Source organism: Dryobates pubescens, chromosome 5 (genome assembly GCF_014839835.1).
Source record: "Dryobates pubescens isolate bDryPub1 chromosome 5, bDryPub1.pri, whole genome shotgun sequence".
NCBI lineage: Eukaryota > Metazoa > Chordata > Aves > Piciformes > Picidae > Dryobates > Dryobates pubescens.
Genome location: NC_071616.1, coordinates 21,711,355 through 21,730,981, shown reverse-complemented (window position 1 = coordinate 21,730,981; position 19,627 = coordinate 21,711,355). Strand labels below are relative to the sequence as shown.

At 42.4% G+C, this 19,627-nt stretch overlaps 1 protein-coding gene across 9 annotated transcripts in view; it reads left to right on the top strand.

Annotated features, from left to right (window-relative positions):
* Positions 1 to 18,446, top strand: part of CEP170B (centrosomal protein 170B) — a 54,663-nt gene extending 36,217 nt beyond the window's left edge. For 2 of the 9 annotated variants that reach the window (XM_054161761.1, XM_054161765.1), the window contains 11 exons: positions 48 to 236; positions 426 to 534; positions 1,891 to 3,666; positions 7,087 to 7,231; positions 9,411 to 9,570; positions 13,134 to 13,172; positions 13,684 to 13,827; positions 15,317 to 15,405; positions 15,938 to 16,031; positions 16,799 to 16,850; positions 17,587 to 18,446. In XM_054161761.1, the coding sequence (XP_054017736.1) occupies positions 48 to 236; positions 426 to 534; positions 1,891 to 3,666; positions 7,087 to 7,231; positions 9,411 to 9,570; positions 13,134 to 13,172; positions 13,684 to 13,827; positions 15,317 to 15,405; positions 15,938 to 16,031; positions 16,799 to 16,850; positions 17,587 to 17,822 (3,033 nt within the window). In that variant the 3' untranslated portion in view covers positions 17,823 to 18,446. Of the gene's footprint in view, positions 1 to 47; positions 237 to 425; positions 535 to 1,890; positions 3,667 to 6,981; positions 7,232 to 9,410; positions 9,571 to 13,133; positions 13,173 to 13,683; positions 13,828 to 15,316; positions 15,406 to 15,937; positions 16,032 to 16,798; positions 16,851 to 17,586 lie in introns of all 9 variants that reach the window. The other 7 variants (XM_054161758.1, XM_054161760.1, XM_054161762.1 and 4 more) reach the window with 4 other exon arrangements.
* Positions 18,447 to 19,627: the final 1,181 nt, after the last annotated feature.

The window sequence follows — 19,627 nt, the reverse complement described above, 5'->3', positions numbered from 1 at the left end:
TTTTGTTTTCTTGGATTTTAATATTTCCCATGCAAACAACTTTTCAGGTTTTTGGTGTTCTTGAATCACCTGAATTTACCAGAATCTCTTCAGCCTTTAGACCAATAATTAAAGGTGAAAAAGATGACTCCAGTTCTCATCAACATCTAATCAGTGAAAATGGCACTAGTCAGAAGTCACCCTTGCTCCAGGCATTTGCCTCAAAAGCTGTGAGTGGGTCTCAAGCTGATGTGCAGGTATGGGCAGTCCAGGTGGATTTGCTGGGATGGTGGAGGTGTAGATGTGTTTTCTGTCTGTCTGGAAATGCAATGCCCAGAGTGATTTCCATTTTGAGGAGACTGATGTGTGGATGAGAGGAGAGATTTTGTTTCTAGGATTTGGTTTACAAACACTCTTCTGACACCACCTTCCCTACCTTGTTGTAGATGTCTGCAGCATCTCAAGGGAGTCAGAAGTGGGTGTCTAGGTGGGCAAGCCTTGCGGACAGTTACTCTGACTCTGGATCTGTCTCTGGGCAGGGTGATGGAGCTGCAGGTAAGTCTCATCCTGACATTCCTGTTTGAAGGTGACTGAATCTAGGCCACAATGATATGAAAAGCAGAAACTAAGGGCTTTTATGCATGTGGCTGTGGCTTATTTCCATTTTAGTTAATGTAATTGAGGATGAGAAGGACAGAATAACTTGTTCCCGGTGGAATAAAGGTGGTGGAGAGAGCCTTCAGTATGTATTTCAGAGTCACCCAAGAAGTTCTTAACTGTTATGTTTGACAAGAATAAAGGGTACCTGGAAAAGAAAAAAGTCATAAGGACTGCCTTATGATGCCAGATGGAAGTTCTTTGCAAATTGTCCTGGACTTAATTGCTAACTTGTGCTTTTTTTGTGTGCATGCTTCTCCTGTGTCCAGCTGTGCTGAGAATTATAGGCAGTTGTAGGGTTTCCTGTCAGTTGGCAGGTTTGAAGCATTGGAGATCAGCCTAGAAAAGTGGGTATGAAAGGGAGAAGGGGAACAGGAGGGGATCAGACTTCCATTATTACTGGGAAGACAGCTTACAGAACCTGTGGTCCTGTTGGTGAGAAAGGGAGAAGCATGCTTTGGGTTTTGTAAATGTTTTCAACCTCTGTGGGTGGAAATACTACCTTCTTGCCATCAACAGCTGTAAGTAGAATCCATAAAGATTAGATGAAACCTTTGTTTTGAAGGTCATTGCCAGTGTTTTCACATGTGAGAGCCTGGCTCCTAGAGTGTTTAAAATAATAGTCAAGTAACCAGTTCTGGTATTTAGAGGCTTCACTATCAGATATGAAGCCCTGGAGGCATAGGATAAATAAGAGCTTTGAGTTGGTGATATGTGTCTATGCTGATAAGCCCACCCATGCTGGGGTGGTGAGCTGTAACTCAGAGCTTTTCTCCTGGAGCTTTGCTGTGGGATATGCTTGTGTGAGAACTTGGTACTGTGAGGAACACCATATATTTAGTCAAATGGGCAATGTTGTGTAGAGTGGCACTTATAGCACTACATCATTGTAGTTGTTTGTCTAATGTTTTTTCATTTGATTCCTGTTGCCTGATTTTTGGTAGATAGGTGCCAGCAATACTGTTAGGCTCTAAAGTGGGAGGATGGATCTGAAATCCTGCCTTGACAGAGGGAAGGTGTTGAGCCACTCTGATCCAACAAGGGAACTAAGTATGACATCTGTATTGATAAAGCCAAGGGAATGAGCACCAGCCAGGCCCTATTGATGTTCATATTCCATAAAAGCTTAGTTCTAAGAATGTCTTGTGAGCACTTTTATGAGCTTGAACTGTGCAGGAGCAAGCTGTTCCTAAATAGATAAATAAATGCTATAGTTGTACATCAGTTAATTCTTGTCCATTTAACCCTCTTCAGAAAGCGGTGTAGCCCCAAAACCTGGGGAACCAGAAAATGCTGTGCCCTTGAGAACAAGGCGCCTTCTTCCCCAACTCCCACCAAGTGATAAATCAGACAGTCCCACACCTGCAGCAGTCCTGGTTTGCCAGGAGTCCTATTCTGAGGTTACCAAGAGAACTATCGTGAAGGACCACTGTGTGGAAGCCTATGGTGATCCCAATAGCTGCCTCTTCATCCAAGAAGACTTGGATCCAGATAGCCTCAGTGATGCCAGCAGATCTGATGATGGCTTCAGCACAGACAAAGGCAAGAAATACAAAGAGAGCAATAAAATGCTAGAGCAGATGGGGGAAGACACAAGATCAGAGAGCTGGCAGCCAGGATCCTCCCAAGTCTCAAATGTGAGAGCTGTAAGTGAGCCAATTTCAACTTCTTTCTACATTGGTGATGACAGCAATGATGCAGAGATACCCTCTAAGCTCTCTATGAACATGTCACATGCTCGAGCAGACAAAGACAGCAAGGATCAGGAGTTTTCCTTCAAGTCTGCTGGCACATCAGTTCCTGGAAAGCCACCAGTCAAAGATGTTAGTGCTTACGTAAACGCAAGTGGAAAAGTGGTTATTTCCCTTCATCAGAATCTTCCTCAAGATCAAGAAATCGTGGCAGGAAAGGAAACATCATCTTTTGTTAGGCAAGAAAGTTTTACCAAAGATAAATCAAGCAGTGGTGTTCCTCAAAATAAACTCCCACATATTTCAAGTCACCCTCTGCTTAAAGATTTAGAGGCTGTTCGATCAACTCGTATGGACTTTGGTCAGGAAACTCATCTTCTCCTTAAAGACACTGAAACTGCCTTGGCGGCACTGGAAGCCAAATTACTTTGTCAAAGTCAACATCTGGAGCCCTCAGAATCTGCTGGTCAGCTGGAGGACTCCTTGTCAGGGGACTCGGATGTGGACACTGCTAGCACGGTCAGCTTGGTGAGTGGGAAGAACGTCCCAACAAATGCCCCAAAACGTAAAGCAGTCACAAGCTTGCAGAAGGAGAAATCTTCCACGCCATCCATCCAGGACCAGTATGGGCAGCCCAGCGCTCGGGACAGGTTGACAGAGAAGCGGAAAACACAAGCTCCAGAAGCATCAAACCACACGGACACTGCTAAACGCTTTCAGATGAAGCGGAGCACTGGAACTCGAGGTTCACTTGACTTCACGGATGATGAGAGGAGCTCAGGCTTGCCCTACTTGCCAGCCCCTGATGCGGTTGTCTCTGACCATGAGCACTCAGTAACTCGTCCAGTTCCCAGAAGGAAACCTTTTACTCAGGCCACCAAGGAGGACCACAGCAAAACAACCTTGAATGTGCAGAAAATCCAGCAAGTTCTCACTCGCTCCAACAGTTTATCCACCCCACGGCCCACAAGGGCCTCAAAGCTACGTCGTGCCCGGCTGGGAGATACTTCGGACAATGAATGCGTCGATTCCGAGAAAACAGCTACTAACCCTGAAGCTACTGCTCTGGGCACCAAGCAGTCCACGGAAACGAAGAAGCTCTCCCGGTTGGACATCCTTGCCATGCCAAGGAAACGGGCAGGTTCATTTACAGTGCCCAGTGACTCTGAGACAACGCAATCAAGGCCGGGCTTTTCAGGCCGGAGTGTGGAGTCCTATCGGAAGACGACGACTGCTTCGGAGGTGAGAGCTGCAGCAAGGAAGACGGCAGCTGCTGCCTCCACAAAGCAGCCTTTCAGCAGGACCCGTTCAAGCAGTGTCAAGTATTCCTCCTCATCCAGTAAGTGCTTGTGCTTGATGTTTCTCCCCGATTCCCCTCTTTCTGCTTTGTAGGCTGCACATGGTTGCCAAGGATTGGTATCTCAGCAATATAAATGCTGCATTGGTGAGTACAGATGTAGAGTAAACAAGTGGTACAGAGGTTGAGATTTCCTGTGGGTTTGGAAACAGCATATCTCACACCCAATGATATGTTATGGTGTTGTCTGTGAGGATACCTCAAATTGCTTCCTTCTTTCTTGTGTTGTTTTATTGTTGTTGGTGTTTTTTTTTGCTTTAGTTTTTTTTGTGTTTGGGTTTTTGTGTTTTGGTTTTTGCTTTGTTGGCTTTTGGTTGGTTTTTTACATGACTTTGGTTTTTAAACAATGCCCATGTGACAGGAGCATGTTAGTAATTTTTCAGTTAAAAAGCAGAACTTAATGCCTTTCTAGTGCTACAAGGAATTATGTTCTGTTTTACTTTGACTTTTAAGATTCAAAATTTATTCCCAGAGAGCTTATAATGGTGTTGATGACAGCTAATGTCCAAAGTGGCATGTCTGAAGGCATCTGAAACAGGAGAACAGGAAATAAGTGTCCCTGTGTTGTGAAGCCTGTTCCCTTGCTCTTCCTACACCGGACACTCCATGTTGATTTTCACTGTGTATTTTCATTCCCAGTTGCCGTAGGTAAGGCAGAGGCACAGCTGTGTTTCCCATGAGGTGCAGGGGTTTGAGGGCTATCTTGCCATGTAGCTGTGCGTTTAACAAACCCTTGCAATATCAGTGTCTGTCACAATGAAATTTGCCTTAAATTAAGAGCTGGGGCCAATGTACGTGACAACTCAAAGATGGTGATTGTCCCCAACACCTTTGGTCTTAGTCCTGGTCTGTGCCCATTGTCTGTGATCTACCATGAGTATGGCAAAGCAGATCTGTTTGCTTAGGTTTTCAGGAATGAAAGGCAAAGGGAGGCAAAGGGACAGGAAGAACCCTTTGGCTGGGTTTCCCAGGCCCATTAGGAGGGATGCTTTTTTCAGCAGATCTGTGTTTTTGTAAGGGGTCTTAGAGTTTTGGGTGTCTCCATTTCACATATTTTCGTGCAGTTGAAATAATTACCCTTCTTGCACTATTCATTTTTATTGCATGCTAAAAATGTTATTTGCTGCTTGATTTGATTTGGATTGTTTTAGAGCATCCAGCTTCCCTTTAATATTTTTTTTTCTTACCTATTTATATATGCATGTAAATCAGAATGTGAATATGCTGGAAGAGTATGTACAGTCTCTTTTGCCTTGAGATGATGCTATTATTGATTTATTTTTAAACAATAACAAATTTAAAGCAAAATAATGTGGTCAGAGTTTCCTGAGCAGGAAGCACTCTTTGCAGTCTCTCTCCATTTGGACCACAGACTTCAAATCGTTTGGAGAAAAATAATAATAAGCATTGGCCAGTTGTTGGTTTAAATGAATTGGTTTTTGATTTCCAGAGCTCTGTAGTAGCATGCTAATATCTTTTCTCATGCATAGTTGCAGCAGATGATGCTAATCCTTTCTCCGAATTAGTTGCTTTTAAAACACTAACCTCCTAATTCCTTGACAGGATTGTGAACCTTCCACAAACTCCTAAGTACTCTCTTGTACTTCATGCTTTATTGTGCTGTGCCATGTGTGATGCATGTTCCTACACTAATGCTGTTAGAGTTATAGTGAATCAACACCTAGCACAAGAGTTATTGATAAACTAAATTCTTGCACTGTGCCATCATTGCTCTGTGTGATCAAGACATCTTTTAGCATGATACAATAACCCTTGAAAGCAGTGAGTGTCAAGCTTGGGAGTAAGGAGGCAGGTGTGGCCAATTTATTCAAGGATTTCTTAAGGCGTTTAGCTAACCACAATAGTTTCCTACTCTCCCAGTGGGAGAAAGTTAATTTCTGTAAGAGGAGCAGGATGAACTCTGGCTGTGAGACAAGAAAACCAGTCGATTGTCAGGCCATCTGAAGTAACTCTGTGGAATGCTTAGATAACATCGGAATAATCCAAGTTACCAATTCTGAAAGCTAAGGGCCTGTCATCTCCTGCTCCTCTGTGTATATGGTTTGTTTACTCAGTGTAATTTGAATGGTACTGTGGGAGTTGATTCTCATTTCCCTTGGCATACAGGGATGGAAAATCAGGCTCTTCATTTAAAAATTGCTCTTCAATGACAGGGTGACCTCTTGAGTCTAAACCTGTGTTTAAAAAAATTATCTCTGATTGAATATGAGCAAATTTGTTTCCTCTGTGTGTGTGTATGTATGTGAATCCTAAGTCAAGACATTTACATAGCTAGAGCAGACATACCAATATCTAGGAATGCTTCTTTCACTACACAGTAACTATCTGTTCTTTCCACCTGCATTTTTTATGCCAAATTTATTATTTTTGTTTGTATGCTCTGTGATGCTGGTTTAATTTGCTTGCAGTGCTTCAGGGCTATGACAATCCTGGTAACTCGGCAAAGCTTTTAGGTGTTTAATAACTTGGTGTGTTTAAAACTTTTAGGTGTTTTAATGTTATTTTAAGTAAGTAGGCTGATTCTGTGTTTGGTGGGTCTTGATTCTCCAGGGAAGGAGGGAAGGGAGTGGTGCGGTATCCATAGAGAGTGTAGTGAGGCAGCAAATACTGGGAGCCCAGTTTTCAAAGGAGAACATCTTGATTCTTCCCGTGCAAGGAGAACCTGGGTATCTATAGATGTGTAGAACCAGCTAGGATAAGTGGACAGCTTCCACTTGGCTCCAGAGATTGGAGCTGACTGTGTGAATACTCTTTCATGTAGAACGTTGTTAATGGTGAATTGGGAGGCAGGAGGTCAACCTGGGGGCATGGACTCTTACACATAACACCAAGTACTGTAGTCTGTTCTTCACTCAAAATCTCCTTCTTTTGCTTGTTCTTGCAGCTAACTGGAAAGGTGTTTGCAGGCTTGAAAATTGGGCTCTTTTTAGAAAACGACTTCTGTGGGACTGTGAGGAGTCTGAAACGTGCTACTTACACACAGAGCTTCTGTGCATGGAAAGCCAAGTCTGTGGTAGTAATTTACTGCACTGGATTTGTTAACACAGTCATTTTGCCTTTCCATTGGAATTTCACACTCCAAATTTGTATAGCAAATGGGAGCCATAGAAGTGCTCACATTTGAAATAAGCTCTGAGAATGTACTGTTTAACTTAAAATTTGCACAGAAACTCTCATTTCCTTGTGCTCTTGGGCTAGTTTTGTGTTACCTTTTTGCCCTTTTGTAGTTGTTCTTTACTAGTTTCCTCAGTCTGAAACCAATTCATTTTTTATAAGCATCAAGGCGGAGACCACAGGGTTCAGATTACACTTCTACTTCGGAGGAGGAGTATGGCTCAAATCACAGCTCCCCTAAACACAAACGCTCCCATACTTCAACAGCCACACAAACACCAAGGATACGTGGCTCTGGACTGAGCAAGCAGAAGCACAATGGCAGAGAAACGGATGATGATGAAGAGTTTGATGACCAACCTAACCCCTACAACTTCATGGCGCAAACAGCAGAGATAGCAGAAATAGCCAGGTGAGGTGGGGTTCTATGCACAGACTCACATGCTGAAAATGGATTGAGGGTTTGTTTCAGTGTTCAGAACAAGCTCAGGTATGGAAGTAGAAGGAGAGGTAATCTCTCCTGTTGTTGTGTCCCCCATCTCCTTCATATCTGAACATCAACGTGTTCAGACTTGAAAGGCTTTAATGAAGCTTTACAGCTTGTGTTAGGCAATGCATCTTTCTTCTAAAACACGTCAAGGTGCAGGGAAGCTAGGTTCTGTCTTTGTTTCTTGTTCAAGCTGTGAACAGGTATCTTCTTTTACCTCTAAGCATGTCAGAAGATGTGATTGTTTGTACCTGTTTATCTGTGCTTTCTGCTGGAGGTCACTGTATGCTCATGGAGTGGTTGGTGTGAACTGTTCTAATTGTCCACAGGGGAAGTCAAATGGATTAGCAAAGACTAAATGTGTAAGCTACTGAAGCTGCATTGCCTGAAGCCAGTGAGGAAGCAGTAAGCAGTCACTGTGGGGCAGAAACCTCTTTGCTTGGCACAATTGAATCCAAACAAGAAAATTTGTATAAATGCATTGCCTTTGCTTAGCTTGATGTCCCTGGATACGGGACCTATTGTGTATTGGTGGTCTGGTGGTTGCCTGGAGCAACTCATCCGTAAAGCAAACAGATTCTTTTTTTAAACAGTGGCATTTGAGGTTTGACATCTCTAGTATGCAACAGTGTTATGCCAATTTTCCAGAAATAGTGGTCTTCCACTGCATGGCCATGCTTGAAAGACTTTCAGCTGAGGAAGTCATCTTCTGTCTGCTTTTGGTCAGCAGTCCACATCACCCTTACGCATGCTGCACTGATCTCAAAATGGCTTTTCTTGTGTGAACATTGCTGTCGAGCTTCTCAGAAGCGTGTCATCATTCAAGCCAGCCTGCATTACCTGTGCTGCATGAAGAGCGTGTGGGAGATGCTGGCTTCCCTCCAAACAGCATTTGTAGCGTGGGGAGAGCTTCGGGTTGCAGCAGCTATAAATAAATGGTTGCGTCAGACTTGTCTGGCGCTGCACATTGCAGGGCTCGGTCACAGAGTCTGCTTGGTAATTGCAGTTCTGATTTCCGTTGCTGCTCCCATATTAACTGGGAGGGGTTTAGAGGAGTCAGAGTTAAAAGGGAAAATGCCTCTTGTTTACATTAAGTGAATCGCATAATGGATGCGATCGGTGACAGCTCTGTTCAAACCAGCGTGGACAGAGGACACTGTAGGCAAGCACAGCAAACTGCTTGTTATTAGTTCAAGCATATTAAGTAAACATTTTCTGAGAAAATATTTTTATCAACTGACAGTTTTATCCCATTAATTATTTCTTCTCATTTTAAGAAGGTGTCATTCAGATAAAGCTGGATAGCTAGAAGATTTTTTTTCTTTCAAAAGCTTTTCTTTAAAATCACTACAACAGCTCCTTGTGGTCTGAAGGGATGGTGGGTTTTTTAAGCTCTGCTAGCAACAATCCAGAGACTTAGAAACCATTTTTGAGATCTAGAGCAAGTGGAGCGGAGTGCTGCAATCACAGAGTGTTGAACTGGACAGTTGTAAAGGGACTTGAAGTTTCAAGACTTGGTTTCTGCAAACCAGATCACTCTTAGTTATGCCATGCTTACTGATTATCCCTCAGCCCTTCTGGAGAACATGGACTATTTCAATTTACGGTCTGTAAATCACAAGGAAGAAGAAAAGATAATATGAGATTTTATTGCTTCAGTAACAAAGAAAAAAAAACAAGAACTTTTTTTCCCTTGTATGGGCTTTTTAGGGAAAACAAAGAAGCCCCAAGAAGGGAAACTGACTGTGTTCTATTTAAAAAAAACCGGAACAAACTAGGAAGTAAAAGTAGATAAGTGGAGGAGCAATAATGTAAAGCTTTTTGGATTATCTTCAATACTTTCTGGTAGTGTGTAGTCACTAGAATTTACTCTTTAGCAAATATCTACTTTGAAGATGGGTTCAGGAATGGGGAGGATTTATTTTGTATGCAGCCAGAGCGTCCCTCAGCACCCTGCCAAGGCACTCAAAAGCCTCAGCTTTCCCCAGCCTCTGCTGAGGTTATAGTTACCACAAACTTTTTGTGGCTTCCTTGTTTATATTTTATGACTGAGGCATGTTGAATCATGTATCCTCATGGTTCTGCTGCATGCCTTGTGCTTTAGGCTTAGCCAAACCTTGGTGAAGGATGTGGCCATCCTTGCTCGAGAGATTCATGACGTTGCTGGAGATGGAGACTCACAGAGTTCATCGGGGACAGGACCAAGCACTTCCCTCAGCTCTGTGCCCAACACTCCTGCTTCCACCATATCAGCAAGAGAAGAGGTAAGATCCTGAACAACAAAAATCTCTGCCTCTGAATGCTAGTAGTAAGTAGACAGGGCACGGTTGTGGTGGGAGACCTGAGCAGTATACTGAGTTGGTACAGCATTAAAAACCCCTCACCCCTGTTCTTGAATATACCCAACAGAAAGATTGACTACAATCTGTTTAGAGTACTCTTTCTTTTGCCCTCCTCTGTACCACAGCCAACCTTACCAGAGGTGGGAGTTTAGTATTTCTAAAGGCAACTAGTTGGCGTGGCAGCTAGTTCGACTTCGGTTCCTGAAGTTTGCATCTGAGGACCAGGATGGAGCAATGGGTGTGCTGGACCACTGTGCCAATGAGCCTTGTTTCAGACAAGGTGTTGAATGCGTGCTCTGGCTGCATGCTCTCTCAGCTCTGCATTTTGTACCTCTGTCCTTTCTTCTAGGGCTGTTGAAATGCTGTGCAGGTGTTACTTGAATTACTTCCCTTCACCTCTGTATTGATGATTGGGGAGTCTGTTCTCCAGCCAACAGGTTGGGCAAGGAGGAAGGCAGTTATCTTGGGAAGTCTTGGTCTCCAGCGCTTCAGTGAAGCTGTGGCTTCCTCCTGAGCTCTGTGTAGCATGGTTTGTGTACACTGGTGATTTCTGAATTTGACTCAGTGCAGGGACTCAGCTCAGATCAAACTTGACTGCGAGGTCACCAGAAGGCTACAGCTGCTAAAGCAAAATTGCCTTTGCTTCTGTTTAAATCTAAACTCCCTTCTGTCTACCACCAGCAGGTGCTTAAGAAAATACACAGCTCTCCTTATCTGCTGTTTAGAGGGACTTCTTGGCCCTCTGTTGTCTTTGACAATTGGGAGAATTGCAGACCTGTCCAGGGTTCAGAGCTGAGGACAGCACCTGCCAAGAAAGCAGTTACGAGAGGCCCTGTGACCCTGCTGTGATTGTCACTGAAGGTGCAAAACACAAATTTAGGGAGATACTTAGAAAATCAAGTGAGTGTGGCCTGTGCTAAGCTGAGGTCAGCTGCAGCCTGCTCAGGAAGGGTTTTTAGCCTGGGGTTGCTTTGAGCTGCAGTGCACAAGTGTTTTGAAATAACTTCAGGCTCTGAGATAGTGTTACCTTGCTTTGCTTCCTTGTAAGTGCCACACCTGCAAAACTGGCTTTTGTACCATTCTTCTCCAGCAGTTATGGTGACAAATGTTCCTTTCTCACTTACAAATTAAACGTTTGCCATGTGTTGGTAATGACCAGTACTCAGTGCCCAATTGCTTCCAGAAAAACCTACATTTTTGTCAAATGCCACTGAAGGGTGCAACCGTGGCTGGTATAGAGGGATTGTCCTCTGGTGCTAAAGGAAGAACACCTGTGAAATGCAAGGTTTCTGCTCTGTGCAACAGGATGGGCTCCAAAGCATATGGTTGTGATGCTGAATGGTAGGCTCACAAAGACAGGATTACTAGGACCCAGACAATTAAGAGCTTCTCTGTGATGTGGCTTGGCAGCACTGCCATGTGCTGTGTGGGACATGCCAGTCATAGTAGTCAGGAGAGCCAGTGTAGGAAATGATCCTGACAGTACCCAATGTTAGGGCAGTTTTTGAGATCTGACAGAGGTGTAAAGGACAAGAGCTGGAGCTTATGAAGATAAATCAGAGGCCTTTTTGAACACCTTTCTACTGGTGATGCTGAGATGTGGAGCTGAATCCTGAATAGCTCAGGATCCAGCCCGTCTCATGAATCCTGGGGGTTATGTTATGAATGGGAGCAATATAAACCAACATGGGTTTAACAAACACGCAACTTGTTGGAACTGGGCTAGAATTAACGATCACACTTCTTCAGCTCTGGGTGCTGCTGAATCTGTACTAAAATAATTATTTTGACTTAATGCAGGGAGGTTGCTTGGAAGCATCTGAAGATAAGTGTGTGATGCTAACCACTGTGAATTTATTGAGTGCTTATTAAACAACTTCATATTAAATATTCTCAGGAAGGACTTAGGGATGAGGAATAGCTATTATGGTTATAGTAATGTATTGAAACAGCTGATAAAAGGAAGTATGTGAATAAGAAATGTCTCTTACACTGTTCTAGCTCTTGCTGTGTTGAATGTCATCCTGTTAGGACTTGATTTTCTACTGTTAAATGTTTATACCTATTCAAATAAAGTGGGGAAAGATGCAGGAAAAATAAGTACTGTTGCTGGGATCACTTTTGAGAACAGTTCAGTGCCATACAAGAAGCTTCACTTTAGACTAGTGTGTGGCCTGGTATTTCTTGGCCTCAAATGGACTGCTTTTAAATTATTTGTATTGTGAGGCTTGGTTAAAGATTTAAAATCATGAGCATTCTCTTAAAAGTTAAGACAAAACCTTAGATTTGAGCCTCCTTCTTCATGTTCTGTCCTTTCAGGTCAGGCGCTGGCTTGTGTATTTGCCAGGGAGATGTTCAATTTTCCCAGTGCGTGTTTGCAGTTTTTTGTTTGTTTTTGTAACCTCAGCTGTATAGTTCATAATAACCCAGATTCTTGGCATACTGAACTGAGTACTGCTACAAATTAAGCAGGAAAAAAACAAGCAAACAAACAAAAAAAGAGTTCAGCAAGGGTGAAACCTTCGTGACTTCTGTTTACCAAAGACATGGGTTGTTTGGGATGCCTTGGGTTGTGGTTGTGTAGGTTTTACAGGACCCAGCTTTCTGCAGAGACAAGCAGTCAAACTGACAGCTGTGCTTCTGCAAGTGAGGTCAAGTGGGTCATCCCAAATCACTGGCCACTCCTGCAATTCTAGCCCTGTGTTTAATTCTTTTGGTTAGTATTTTTTTAAAGTTGGTAATGATATAGTAAAAAGTGTCTGGTTATGTTTGTTAAGATGTTGTCTAACATACTTAGTGTAAGTGTTGGTATGATGAGAGGAAATGCTTACAGGTGTGACAGAACAGAAACCATGAGAAGAGACCAGGTCACATGGAAGTCTCCTGGTGACTGGGGAGCTGGTGCTGCGCTTTAGTGTGTTTTCCACAGGTCATGCTGAGAACTGGTGGACTGTTGCAATATCTCATTCCCTTCTTACACTGTTTCACCACTGCAAGCAGCCTAACTTACTGTTTCTGCAATTTATGAAATGATGCTTAGAAAAGGGAGAAGCTTTTTAGCTGAACATTTTGGCTGTGATGCCCCTGTATCATATCTCATACCTTCCGCCTGTGCATAACCCAAATGCTATTGCGTAGGGTGTGGGGCGCCTGGGCCTTGGATGGCACTTGGTGTCCTCTGAAGAGCTGTGCACTTTGCCAACCAAAGAGCCTCCTGGGCTGTATGTTTACTCTATTCTTTGTGCTCAGAGCACTGCTGGATTTCACTCAGCACACTCCATTTTGAAGTAACTGGGGAGCTGCCTGAGACCACCTCTGCAGAACTGGGCTTCAGTGCACATGGGAAATAGGCATCAAGTGCTGGTCCTCAGGAATGTGCTTTTGGCAGTGTCAACTCAAAATAACCCCAAAATGTGTTCTTTCTTTGATACTTGCTGTCACAGTCATTCACTAGCATTGATCTTTTTGTTTCTGTTTTAACACAGATTGCTCGTAGATCTTTTCGGCTGGCATATCCATCTCAGGTGCACTTTCCATCCCATTATTTTTGTATCTCTGTCTTGTCAGTGTTACTTTCCTCCCCTTCTTTTGGAGTTTTTTTTGTCCGTCAGTCAACCAAACAGGAGTAGCTATCTTGTATTTTCTGTCCTTCCTGTTAAATATTGGCATTATCAGTGGGTTTGTATTGCTTTTTCATCTCTTCCATGTGTTACTAAATGGTGTCTGTTTAATTTTAGTGTGTCTTTAATGTTGTGTTGGTATATTGAAACATATGATATGGGACAACAGGCCCTTTTTTGAGCTATGTGCTCAAGACTGGGAGTTATAAAGTGGAACAGCCCCACTGAGTTTCACAGAATTACTCCAGTGGGTAGATGCTTGCAGGATTTGGGTCTAGTAGTTTTTTTAGGAACCCATACCTGTCTGAACAAGTCTTGATTGGTACTTGATTGAAAATCTGCAATACCTGCAGAGACTGCCTGTGTGCCTCCTTCCCTACTAATTGTAAATGACTCATTGCTCATTATTTCCAAGTTGGTGCAGCACATTCCAGAAGCAAGTCTGAACTACCAGAAAGTGCCTCCGGGATCAGTGGAACTGAAGGATTTTGACCAAAATATGAATGATAATAGAGAAGAGGATCCCTCAAGAAAAACAAGGACAAGAAACCGTGAGGAGGCAGGCCACCTTTTTCTTTATATATGGCATTACTTTAAGCTGCAGTATGTATACCTGCTCTTTCTAAGCTGCAGGAGGCTACTAGAACTAAAAAAACCAAGCCCTTCTCAAAAGCCCTGACTTGTAGGTATAGAAACAGTCTTCTTTTAAAGAGAAAAAGAACAGAAACACAGAATTGCCCTTCTTACCAATACTGACTGGATGTTTCTTCTGTTCCGTAAAACATGAGGCTTGTCCACTTGTTTAGAGGAAGCATTCAGTGTCAGAACCTATGTATACTATGTCACTGCTATTTTAAAGAGAAACACAAAAATCTCAACTTTAAGCTATCAGTTGTGCAGATTTCAGTGGCACCTTACTTTTATGCAACTGGCATCCTGGCTAGAGCTGCCCATGGAGCAGCGATGATGAAACCTGCTGGGTCTTGCAAGTAGTTTCTGCAGCTGGGTTTGAATGCTGTGGCAGAGCTGGCTTGCTGGACCCTGCAGACAGTGAGCCACTTGTTCTGCATTGCTCCCTTCAACAAATAATTTGATGCAATCCATCTGGGCTGAGAAAGTAGAGTAACCTGGGAATCACTGGGATGCTGTTAAAGTGCAAGGGGTCATGACCTGAAACTTGAGGCTGGGGATGGTGTTGGGGTGAGGGGTGTTATGAAGTGATGGTGCTTGGGGAGCAGAGGAGCAGCCTCTTGCTGATGCGGCACTCAGCTGTTGCTTCTGCTTGCATTCTGCCTGCCGCCTCTGGGATAGAAAAGCAGGGGCAGAAGCTCTGGGGAGGCAGTGCAGGCAGGGAGGGAAAACTAAGCTCTGGCACAGTCACTCCTGCTCTGGAGGCAAACTGTGACTTGGATGGGCCAGTGGAGGTGGAGCTGCTGAGACACTGGTACTGATCCTGTTCTGTGACTGACCTGACTCAATCCCTCACTCTTTAGAGGTGCCAAGGATGAATAAAGTTGCAGGTTCCGAGTGCCCCAGCTGATGTGCGCGTTCCTGACCTGGGGGCTTTGCTGAGCCACAGGACTTAAATATTTGGGATTTGGTGTTTCTTGTTGTTGTTTTTAATAAAACATGATGTAACAAGGTGGGATACTTTGCTGCAAAGCTAGCTCGAACTTACACAAATCACATTAAATGGTTTCAGTGAGACTGTTCGTGGGACTTCTTGCTTTGTGATTTGGCTTTTTGTTATGTTGTTTAGGTTTTTTTTTGGTGGGGAGGTGCTTGTGAGGCTTGGAAGATCTTCAGCTTTTTCTTTCAGAAATGCTTAAGTGGTTACATTACTGGAGACAACTCTGCCTCTAGAAAAAAAAAATCTGAAAAAATTAGCATTAATCTTTTTGCCAGAGTGCTTCAACAAAGCTCTATGTCTATCTCCCTTGAGCTTCAAATATCACCCACATAGATCAAGATGCTTCAGTGGAGATCATTTACTATTAAAAATTGTCCATTTTTATATTACGGCACTCTGATTTGTCCCTATATTCTAGGTAATCTTTGACAATCTGATGTTGAACCCTGTGTCCCAGTTATCACACACAATCCGGGAAAATACAGAAAACCTAGCTGAAAAAATGAAGTAAGTAACTTTTTGTTCCTGGCCTGAAGTGTTGACTTGCTGCAGAGTTTGTTGACTTGTTACTTGGGGAAGATAATGCTCTCTCACCTCAGAAAGTCTCTTTATCAAGAGGTAGGGAATGTAGATATAGGAAACTGTGTAATGAATGAGATATAATACAATTATTTGCTATCTCTTTTCCTCCTACATTTGGTCTTTGGAATATTAGTGTTGGATTTGTAATTCCTGTTGATGCCTTAACTGTAACATGTAGCCTGTGCAAAGATACAGCAGAAAATATGTGGATTGTCTCTTCTCTGTTGCAAGGCTCTCAGAAAGCCTGCAGATTACCAAGTATGTGAAAGCTCTTCAAAAGTTCCTGTTGCTGTAGAAGACATCAGTTAGAGAAGTTCCAAAATCAGCTGAAAGGTGCCACGTCCAGTTACTAATTCACTAATCTCCTTTTTTGCCACATCTTGTAATAATTAAAGATCTTTTAAAAAGCAGCTTTTGGGTAGCAGTTTTGAGACCTGCTCCACTTCTTGTGCTGCAGGATTCTGTTTCAAAACTCAGAAAAGACCTGGGAGGAGATGGAGGCCAAAATGAATTCAGAAAATGAAGTGCCAATTCTGAAGACCTCAAACAAGGTAAGACCATGCAAACAAGTGAACTACTGAAGGCTTTCATCCATGAAACCTGTAAGATACCAAAAAAAGAAGCTGTGGCCCTTCTCAAATCCACTTCTGAGTTGTCTGGTCACTTTGCACGTGTTGGGACTGATCCTGTTTGGATAGTGACAAATTGAGGTCCTTCAGCTGCTGAGTTTCAACAAACTCTCTCATTCTCCCCATGTGATTTATCTGCAAAGACTCAGACACCTAACAGATGCTTAAGTTCAGGTCCTAAGGAAGTGCTTCTGCTCTCATGTCATTGGGGACTGCTAGTAAGGATATAAGTACAATAATGGATCCAGCAAATACAGTTAATGCTAAGCATACCTGTCACCCTGTGTAGCTTGGTGCTACATGCAGTGTATATGTGGCCAATTGCTTTGTTTGGCCAAGGAGCCAAGTTTACAGATATCTTCATGTATTTGATGTTAAGGAGGATGTGGAGAAGCCTTTGCATGGTTTGTCTGGCTAGCATTTCAAATCTAAAATCCACTCATCCACTCTGGCTATGAACTGAGGATGTTTTAGCACTTGCTGAAATGACGCAGAGCAGAGGTCCCTGTGCACTGACCAAATGCACCTCTATATAGATACTAGCATTGTCTTTTCTGTTACCCAAGCAAGGCTGGAACTGACTTTGAATCTTCCTGATCCGATAAGGCAGAAGGAGTAAGACTAGGTTCCTGCATCAGTTGAGTACTTAGTTGCCTAATTTTTCATTCTAATTTTCATTTTGTTTCTAGGAAATAAGTTCTATCCTGAAGGAGCTCAGGAGAGTTCAAAAACAGCTTGAAGGTGGGTCACTTAAAGTACTGGTTTTGTCTCTCAAATGTCAGTAGCACAAAGTGAAATAACATGGCATGATTTGCCAGTGGAAGCTGGGAAAGGATGCAGAAGTTGAGTTTGTTAGCATGGTGCTCTCTGGCAAATGCATATAGAAGGAGCAGTAGATTTATCCTGTGCTGCCAATTTTTAAGAAAATTGTTGACTTTTGAAATGTGGAAACTGTTGCTGCGGAAATTACTTGTTTGTGGTAATTAGTATATTCCCACAAGATGAACTGGCAAAGGTGTGTTCTGCTGAAGTAATATTTAACAGCTCTTTCATCTGTGTTGTGTTTTTTGGACTTCAGTTTTACACACAGAACTCTCTGCAGCAGAAAAGGCAAGACAAGGTCTTGCATCATCTAAAAGCTTAATAAAGCCGTATAAAAACATTTAGGTGTCATTTTGGGCTCCTGCTGAAAGCTTACCATTTGACTGCTGTAGTTTATCTTTTCCAACTTAACAAGAAAGTTGAGTGTCCTCATAGCTTCACTTTGGGAAGGGTTTTGCTTGCTAAAGCTGTTTAGGCCTGAAGGTACTAGAGAAGAAAATACTGTCACCAAAGTGAACATGAGCACTGCCTACAGCTCTACTGCTTTCAAAACGAAGGCAGCAACCTTCTGTTTAGAAACTGCTGAGTGCTGCTAACATGTCTGTGTCTGTTTCTGTCTTTTTTTCCCCTTTTCTTTTTTTTTTTCTCCCCTCAGTCATAAATGCTATCATTGACCCTACTGGAAACTTGGATATAGTTGCCAGTAACAAAGCATCCTCTGCTGCTAAACAATCTACAGCCACTAAAGTCAGGACTGCTAACACTTCTGGGTCCACACTGGAGACTTTGTCCCCAGCACAGATGAGAAACTACACACAGAAATCGAACTGTGGATCTTCTAGCTTACAAGATTCAAATTTCATTCCAGATGGAGAGAAATATGTGATCTGATCTGATATTTTGTATTGCTATCATATTGTAACCTACTGTTGCATTAGTATTGTGTATGAGTGGTTTGTGGACAGTTTGTGTGGAGCAGTTGTTTGGATTGCCAACACATTGCACAAAAAAAAGGAAGAAAAAAAATCTATGCTGGAAGGGTGAATGGAAAGTTTGTGTACGCCTTTTAAACGAGAGTAGCACTGTGGAGCAGCACATATTCAGCACAGAGGCAAAGGCAAACTGATTTTTAGAAAATTACTCACTCTTCCAGGGTGCCATAAGCAAACAGGCTTTGCAAACGCTCCCATTCAATACTGCCATAGCTAAAGTATTCTTGCATTGGCCTGTTTATAATTATTCAGTTCTAACAAGGCTCAATTTCAACCCCCTTTTTTTTGGTACTACTTTTGGTTTTGATTTATTCCTTGGTATTTTTTCTTTAAATGTACAAGTGAAGCATTACAACCCTGTTGGAGTCAAGGTGCAAATCCAACAGAATGATTGTGCAATATCTTGGGTTTCTAGGAGAAACTCTTACTGCAGTTGGGTAAAATGTCCTCTCCAGTGGTCATAAAAAGAAAACTACACTGAAGTTGTGAATCCTTTTGAATCCTCTTTTTTTTTTTTTTAAGTCCAAAACAAGACAGAATAAACCCTTTGGTTTTCATTTGGGAAAGTATAAAAGTTAATAATGATGTTAATATAAAGACTACTCCTACAGTTACTATTTTTGATGACGTCTCAGGCCCAAAATTTGGGGTAGGTACAGTTCAGCTTGCCAAATTTTCATAATCTTGGTATAAGTACTGTCTTTAAGCTCTTGATTTTTCTTTTATTTTTTTTTCTGTTAATATATACAATCTTCTTACAATGAGCTACAAATGCTCTTGGCTGGGCCAAAGATGAAGATGCTTGTGAATTGCTAATTGCTGAGAAAAACGTCTTTTCCCGTGGCTCATGTAATAAACTCAGTTGCACGCTTGCTGTGAACTAGCATTCACTTGACAGCACTGACAAAACAGTGGCCTCAATGTAGCTCCACCTTTATGGCTAGTTCTGTTACGAGTTGGTTTTTTTCAATGCAAAAGTGCTTGAAGACCACCAGTCTGTGGTATTTAAAAATGACTCAACAGTGTCAAGTGCTTGGTACCTTTTGGGTTTTTGTCTGGATTTTAGTTTTCATCTGTTATAATCCTAGAGACACTAAGGATTATGTGCAGTTGCACTGAGCAATTTCTTGTTTAGAAAAAGCTGATTTTTATATTACGCCTTTCAGTTAAGCCACAAAACACTAAGCAATTTTTGCTATTTCAAGAACAAAAATTACGCTTTTGAGGGGGATCTCTTCCAGATGTGTTTGCTCACAGGTTTTTTTCTGTCTTGTATCGATTTCCTTTTTCATTCTTCCTGGTCAATAAACAGTAATCAGGTAAAGAAATTCTTTTGTAGCTGTGGAGGATATGTTTACTGGGAAAGGTGAGCAGATGAGTTCCACTTTGCCCTCATACAGTGTGTAGTTTAACCAGTGACAATGGTTTCCCAAGCGTGACTGCTTCTTGTGTGCTGACTTTATATTTTAGGGTGGGTAGTGGATTCCTTAGTTTCAGTAGTTACCTGAGCTTTTCTGCTAGAATGTTGTAACAGTGGAAACCTGTTAAAATAATTTAGATAAATAGGGATGCTCACAAGTGTTTAATCTAACTAATGAAGACCATGATTGCTTTCCTGGTGAAGCCAGTGAGGGCTTTCTATCAATTTCAGCAGAAAGAGGATTGCACTCAAAATGGGGGCATGCCAGCAGGCCATTAGTTTCT